At 40.3% G+C, this 8,286-nt stretch overlaps 1 protein-coding gene across 1 annotated transcript in view; it reads right to left on the bottom strand.

Annotated features, from left to right (window-relative positions):
- Positions 1-4,043, bottom strand: part of LOC117969124 (uncharacterized) — a 9,656-nt gene extending 5,613 nt beyond the window's left edge. The window contains exons 1-3 of the mRNA XM_059020423.1: positions 3,907-4,043; positions 407-465; positions 227-269 (exon numbers count right to left, since the gene is read on the bottom strand). Of these exons, the coding sequence (XP_058876406.1) occupies positions 227-269; positions 407-456 (93 nt within the window). The 5' untranslated portion in view covers positions 457-465; positions 3,907-4,043. The remainder of the gene's footprint in view (positions 1-226; positions 270-406; positions 466-3,906) is intronic.
- Between the last annotated feature and the right edge of the window lie 4,243 nt (positions 4,044-8,286).

Genomic DNA, 8,286 nt, shown 5'->3' with positions numbered 1-8,286 from the left:
TATTTAATAATATTAAACAGCACGCTTTTTTTATTTATGACGTATGTTTTCACTGACATTATAAACTATTTGTTTGATAATTTAAAAATAAATAGCACGGCAAGTATATTGTTTACAGCATATATCCTTATTATTATAAATAATACATAATAATTACATAATTAAACATTCACAAAATATAACAGAAACGGAGTGAAACTAGATTTGTATTTATTTAAGTGCTTACCTTGTCCACCGGAGGGCAGTCTGCATCAAAGTCCAAGAAGACACTACAGAACAGAGAGACAGAGCACGTGAAACACCGCTGAACGCAACACTGTCAAGCTATTTAAAAAGACACATACTAATAATGCTATTAAAAATTATGAAAATGTATTATTTTGAAAATACAGTACGTCTGTCTTACCTGAAGATTTTTTGTGTCAGGTCTGAAGGTAAGCGTTTGTTGAAGCTCATTTTCACAAACTACACAGGGAACCAAAAAAAAAGTATACTGAATTAAAACCTACAAACTTATATGTGAAATGGTACTATGCGGATTCATAGGCAGATCTAGCGAGTGGATGGTGGGGGGTCCTGAGGTCCGGACCCCCCCCCCCCCCCCCCCCCCTTCATTAAAAAAAAACAAAACCTTTGTACAAGACAAAATTAAAAGAAATAGTTACTAGACTGACTTTTTATGCCGCTAAATTAAGATGAGCATGAACGAGGTTATTTCAATGACAGGAATCATGACATACAGTAGCGATTTTTTTTTTATTATTATTTGGTCGTTGCCAAATATTTATATTATGTTCTCCCAATTCTGATATGTCCAATAATCACAGGGGTCGCTGGTGCGCGGTGAGCCGAGAGCACCCTGGCCGACCTTAGCCCTCTTGAGAGAATATTATCCAACGATCCATAGTTCGATCATTACGTCATGGCTTCTGGAATTTTAAAAGACGTATGGAATAGTTTGCTGTTCCAATACACGGGGACCCGCATTTCCGTGTATTCGATACCCGAACGCTATCCTTATTCTTACGCTCACAAGAATAAAAGCCATATGCGTATAGTCTAATCGACAGCATACAGTTTAACATTACCAGCTACCAAATACAACCAGCCATTAATACTGACAGCGGATTAAAATAATGTGATATCTTGTAACAATTGTAAGTCGTCTGCTAAGCAATAATAATAATAATAATAATAATAATAATAATAATAATAATAATAATAATAATAATTAATCGAAATCAAATGACTTATTTATTCAATAGTATTTAAATAATTCACAGCAAGGAGAGTGCCTGGTTGCAATTGTAATGTTATTGTACCGCAGTCCAATGTGAAAAAAAATAAATAAATAAATAAATAAATAAATAAATAAATAAATCCAGGAATCATTTTTTTTCCATCCACATACAGGCCAAGAATACATAATCAAGCGGTTTAGTAACTGTAATACAGCTCATGCCATTTCTATTATTATTATTTATTTATTTATTTATTTATTTATTTATTTATTTATTTATTTCTTAGCAGACGCCCTTATCCAGGGCGACTTACAGTCGTAAACAAAAATACATTTCAAGAATCACAGTCCAAGTATTAATACAATTAAGAGCAAGATAAATACAATGACTTTGGTTCTAGCAAGTACAAGTATGACAAAATATGATTCAATAACGGATCAGATAACAGTGTCAGTGATAGTTACACCAGGATATAATTAAATACAAAATACTACAGATTAAATAACACTTGTGACAGATTACAGTACTCAAGTACAGGATTAAATGCAGTAAAATAGGGGGCAGATAAGAGCAAGTAAAGCGCATTTAAGGAAGAGTGATAAAGTGTCCAGAGGGAAAACAAAGTCATAATAATTAACTACCTGTCCAAGACACCTCGTGGCGAAACGCGGCGTGCTTTTTGTTTGTTCAATAAAATATATTTTAATCAGAAATGGACAGAGTGTGCGACCAAGTGTGTCTCTGAGTTGGCGGATCGCTGCAAAAATAAGGTTTGTCCACCTGCACGAAGTGAATGCTTGTGAGCAACATTCAATTGAGAGTTTCTATATATATGCAATGCTATGAGTGTGGCGATCGGGACTCCAAGTCCTTCTGCAGCGGGATGGCAAAAGCAGCGCTGAAAATAAGCTGCAGCTATAAACGAGCTGTCCTTCAAGAGGAACTTCCAGCGGGATGATGATGTCACGATGACGTCACCACACAATCTTCATTCCAAGAGGTTCCAGAGTGCCTCATTGGAAAACAGATTTGCGTCCTTTTTGCTTCCATGTATATGTATGTGTATGAATTCCATGATGCCTGAAGGGTTAAATAGAAACGAACGCAGCCGCGGATCCTTACATCCTTAACTCAACTCAAACTCAACCTCTCTAAATCTGACCTCCTTTTCTTTCCCTCCTCCTCCCCCTCCTCTGATCTCTCTATCTCTGTTCCTCTGGAATCTACCACACTCTCTCCCTCTTCCTCAGCTAAGAACCTTGGAGTCACCCTGGACCCCTGCCTCTCTTATTCCCAGCACATCTCCACTCTGGCACGCACTTGCCGATTCTTCCTGAGCAACATCCGAAGAATCCGACCCTTCCTCACCAACTATGCTACCCAGCTCCTGGTCCAGGCCCTGGTACTCTCCCGCCTAGACTACTGCAACTCCCTCCTGGCTGGCCTCCCTGCGTCCGCCACCCGTCCGCTCCAGCTCATCCAGAACTCTGCTGCCCGCCTGGTGTTCTCTCTGACTCGCTTCGCCCACGCTACTCCACTACTCCGCTCGCTCCACTGGCTCCCGATTACCGCTCGCATCCAGTTCAAGACTCTTGTACTAGCCTACAGATGCCTTGACCAGACTGCACCCAGCTACCTCCAGACCCTCATCTCTCCCTACACCCCCACTCAACCTCTCCGCTCCGCCTGCACTAGAAGACTGGCTCTACCTCCGCTACGCTCCCCTGCCTCCCGAGCCCGCTCCTTCTCCACCCTTGCTCCGCAGTGGTGGAATGACCTTCCTACAGATGTCAGGACTGCCCAGTCCCTGACCACATTCTGGCGCCTCCTTAAGACTCACCTCTTCACCTCTTCAAACAGCACCTGTAGAACTCCTCTGTTTGTATCCTGGGACACTATCACCCTTCATGTAAATGTGCTTTATTTTGCTCTTATCTGCCCCCTATTTTACTGCATTTAATTTTGTACTTCAGAATACTGTAATCTGCCAAGTGTTTAATTATTATTATTATTATTTATTTCTTAGCAGACGCCCTTATCCATGGCGACTTACAATCGTAAGCAAGTACTACAGGTTTAACCTGTAGTACTTTGTATTTAATCATATCCTGATGTAACTATCACTATTATCTGCTGTATTATTGAATTGTGGTTTGTCACACTTGTACTTTGCTTGAACAAAAGTTATTGTATTTCTTGCTCTTATTGTATTACTTGTATTGTAACACTTGAAATGTTTTTGCTTACGATTGTAAGTCGCCCTGGATAAGGGCGTCTGCTAAGAAATAAATAAATAAATAAATAAATAATAATAACTACGTAGTAAATGACATCACAAGCGCATTCACAGATTTGAATAGACTGGTGTGCATTTCAGTAAGACATCGCACAGCAAACACAGGAGCGATGAGAATGTTTAAATGAATGAGAGGGCATTGATTGGATGATTTTCTTAACACTTTCCCATAGAATATACCACTGCTATAATAATAATAATAATAATAATAATAATAATAATAATAATAATAATAATAATAATAATAATAATATCACTACTAATAATAATGATAGTAAAATCTCAATAGTGCTGCTAAGTATAATAATAGCTGCCGTCATATTCATGTTAATAACAGCACCATAGCAATTGCATAAGGAGTTCCTGTACCTGATGTGGCGCTGTGTGTCGTTATGAAGTATATTGCAGTGCAGCTGCGTCGCTTCGCTTTGCTTTGCTGGCGGTATTGTGCTCTGTTTGTTCCGGTGCTGTCGCTCTGTGGATTCGCTTTGTGTTCCTCTGTCTGGAACCACGCTATATATTCAGCGCGGTCGGAAATTCCGTTTCGTGGCGTGGCGTGGCGTGGCTTGGCGGTGCTGAGTGGATTAGAACATTCCAATCATTAATTATTGCAGCATTTACACAAAACATAACACCTGCTTGTGTTTTTAGCATTGGCAATTATTGATTATTATTACAAATCTGTCAAGTCCTCAAACGACTGGAGAAATACAGACACACAGACAAATACACACACACACAAATATACACACACACACACTGACACACACACACACACGCACTGACACACACACACACACTGACACACACACACACACACACACGCACTGACACACACACACACACACGCACTGACACACACACACACACTGACTGACACACACAAGCGCGCGTTTTTAATCATTTCAAACTTTAGTGTACATAAACAAAACAAAACAAGTTTATCTATAGCACAACGTATATGAGATCGCTACATGTTGATAAGCGACGAATCTTTATCAAATCTGTGGAGGCTGTGGGGATCTGTGGTTAAAGAAAAGGGCTTGTAAACCAGGAGGTCCCGGGTTCAAATCCCACCTCAGCCACTGACTCATTGTGTGACCCTGAGCAAGTCACTTCACTTCCTTGTGCTCTGTCTTTCGGGTGCGGCGTTACTGTAAGTGACTCTGCAGCTGATGCATAGTTCACACACCCTAGTCTCTGTAAGCCTTGGATAAAGGCGTCTTCTAAATAAACTAATAATATTAATTAAAGAAAACTAAAGTATTTTATGCTGGAGCACTTTATTGTAATTATTCTGCCTGACTGTGTTCACATTAATAAAGACGAGTCGCTTCTGCTTTGAAATGACAAAGTAAGCCTTGCGATCCATGTTACTATGAGCGCGTTTCTCAGCTGTGATTGAGATACACGAGAGGCTGAACACGGATCGATTGAATTCTTAAAGGAGAGGAGAACAGTCGGCGGAAAACACCGAAAACAGAAGCTCTAGAACGTGTGACTGGAAGTTATTTAAATATCTGACCGTCTGTCCATCTGAGTGCTCCTTTCTGCATTTTCCCTCGTGTTCTCTCGAGCAAGAAGGAGACTGATCAGAGAAGCTACCAAGAGGCCAATGGCAACTTTGCAAGAGCTACAGGCTTTTATGGCCAAGACTGGTCAAAGTGTGCATGTGACAACAATATCCCAAGCACTCCACAAATCTGGCCTGTATGGTAGGGTGGCAAGAAGGAAGCCATTACTCAAGAAAGCCCACCTTGAATCCCGTTTGAAGTATGCAAAAAAACACTCAGGAGATTCTGTAGCCAGGTGGCAAAAAGTTTTGTTGCCTGACGAAACTAAAATGAACTTTTTGGACTAATTGCAAAGCGTTATGTTTGATGCAAACCCAAAGAACACCATCCCTACTGTGAAGCATGGTGGTGACAGCATCACCCAAAGAACACCATCCCTACTGTGAAGCATGGTGGTGGCAGCATCACCCAAAGAACACCATCCCTACTGTGAAGCATGGTGGTGGCAGCATCGTGTTATGGGGATGTTTCTCATCGGCAGGGCCTGGGGCTCTTGTCAGGATAGAAGGGAAGACAAATGGAGCAAAGTACAGAGAAGTCCTTGAGGAAAACCTGCTGCCCTCTGAAGAAAGCTGAAACTGGGACGGAAGATCACCTTTCAACATGACAACGACCCAAAGCACACAGCCAGAGCTACACTGGAGTGGCTAAGGAACAAAAAGGTAAATGTCCTTGAGTGGCCCAGTCAGAGCCCCGACCTAAATCCAATCGAAAATTTGTGGCATGACTTGAAGATTGCTGTCTATCAACACTCCCCAAGGAACTTGACAGAGCTTGAACAGTTTTGTAACGAGGAATGGTCAAATATTGTCAAATCAGTAAATCAATCAAAGTCGGTAGAGACCTATCCCAACAGACTCACAGCTGTAATTGCTGCCAAAGGTGCTTCTACCATGTATTAACTCAGAGGGGTGGAGACTTATCCAATTATGATCTTTCAGTTTTGTATTTTTAATATATATATTTTTTCTCAATAAAAACTTTTTTCCCCTTAACAGTGTGGAGTATGGTGTGTAGATAAGTGGAAAAAAATCCTCATTTAAATGCATGAAACTCTGAGGCACAACAAAATGTGAAAAAAGTTCAAGGGGGTGTAGACTTTCTATAGACACTGTGTGTGTGTATATATATATATATAATATACTGTATATAATACATAGTTATATATATATATATATATATATATATATATATATATATTTCAGGACACTTGTGATAGATTCGATTCGATTACATTAGAATATTGTACAGGACAGAACGACATCGTGGCGATGAGGATCAGAATTAATGAAACTGGAAAAAACACTTTTGTTTGTTTCGTTGTTTTGTTCTTTCTGCCTCGCTAATAATAATCATTCATAATTACAGGGCGGCATAATTACAGGGCGGCATTCGGCGAAGCGACTTACCTGTATGCTCTGTGTGTGTGTGTGTGTGTGTCTGTGTGTGTGTGTCAGTGTGTGAGCGTGTGTGTCAGTGTGTGAGCGTGTGTGTGTGTGTCTGTGTGTGTGTGTGTCAGTGTGTGAGCGTGTGTGTGTGTGTGTGTGTGTGTGTGTGTCTGTGTGTGTGTGTGTCAGTGTGTGTGTGTGTGTGTGTGTGTGTGTGTGTGTCAGTGTGTGAGCGTGAGTCAGGAAGTAGGTTTATTTATTTAAATAGGGCCTGCCATGCACAGTGTCTCAAAGCGCTTTGACACACACACAGTGAAACAGACACACACACACACACACACACACACACACACACATACACAGAGACAGAGACACACAGACAGACGCACACACTGTATGGAAGTACATCTGTGTCAAAAACGCGTTATTTTGTGAGGGTTCATATATTTAGTACAGTATTGATTCGGACCAATCAGAATAAATAAAATACTAGCTGTTCTAAATGCATGTAAATGAGCTCTGCGTGTTCTACGTAGGGGCGCGTCATTGTGCAGGCATGCAGCCTAATTACAAGAGCAGCCAATCACAGTCAGACATTAATTACAGACATTATTATTATTATTATTATTATTATTATTATTATTATTATTATTATTATTATTATTATTATTAAATTGTTTAGCAGACACTTTTACCCAAAGCGAATTACAGAAATTACACAAAATATTACAGGCAATATTACAGATTGCTAAATATTATGCCGTATTACAGGCAATACAAATGCAAAATGGGTGGGGGGCATATTTTGGGGGCTATATGCATATTACGGTGTGTCAGTGTGCCCCGCCCCTGTGTGTGTTTTATAGTTATCTGTTGCGTGTTAATGTTGGTCTATATTAGTGCACGGGTTATGTAGCACGAGTGTTAGACTATAAAGTGTATATTTGTATTACGTCACGAGCAGATTAAAAGGGGTATTTGTACGGAAGCACGGGAAATGCACAAACTAGTTCACGTGCAGATGTACCGAGATTCCAATCGAATGACTGATTAATTCAATTAAAAGGGTGAATGTTTCACTCACTCGGGGTTGTGATTTTCAGGGCGAAAGAACGGGAGAGTTAGGAGTAAATAAAGAGAGAGAGAGAGACAATTAAACGTGCCGGAGGACCAGCACGATACTTGTTTGTTTGTTTCGTCCACTGTTTGTTCTGTGTCAGTGTTTTGTTTTGTTCAAACCTTTTATTCCTTCATGTATTATTATTTACAATAATAAAAACGCAAACAGCGCATTCATCTCTCCAATCTGCCGTGGTCTCCTTTCGTTTCCCTCGCAGTGCTGGGTGTTTGTTCGGGGTCTGACGTCACGCTTGCCACATCCGGGGAATGGTGTTATTGTCGTATTAGTTAATCCTGCCCTGCGTTGGGGGCAGGTGAAGATTCCTCATTATTGATTGGTGCTGAAAAAAATGCTACATTGAAAATAAAGTATAAATTAGGAACTATCATCTTGTAATTAGCAGGATACGATGTCGTGCACGGTGTACTCCCCTATTTCAAACTTTACATATGATCCGCATCAAAGGGAACTCAAAGCAACCCAAGAGTGAGTCTCAACGGGGCTGACGGAGCAGCGCTATAACATAGACAAATCTATAAAGTACAACGCCAGTCCCATTGAATATAAAAGCTATTTTTAATGCAATTCTCAAGTCTGCAAAACATGTGTGCCTCATTTTGTTTTGAATCGGGATCATGGATGATTACCATGGGAAGTACTGTGCAGT

The sequence above is a fragment of the Acipenser ruthenus genome, unplaced genomic scaffold (assembly GCF_902713425.1).
Source record: "Acipenser ruthenus unplaced genomic scaffold, fAciRut3.2 maternal haplotype, whole genome shotgun sequence".
In the NCBI taxonomy this organism is placed as follows: Eukaryota; Metazoa; Chordata; class Actinopteri; order Acipenseriformes; family Acipenseridae; genus Acipenser; species Acipenser ruthenus.
The sequence above is the reverse complement of the archived record's forward strand: the minus strand, read 5'-3'. Positions and strand labels throughout refer to the sequence as shown.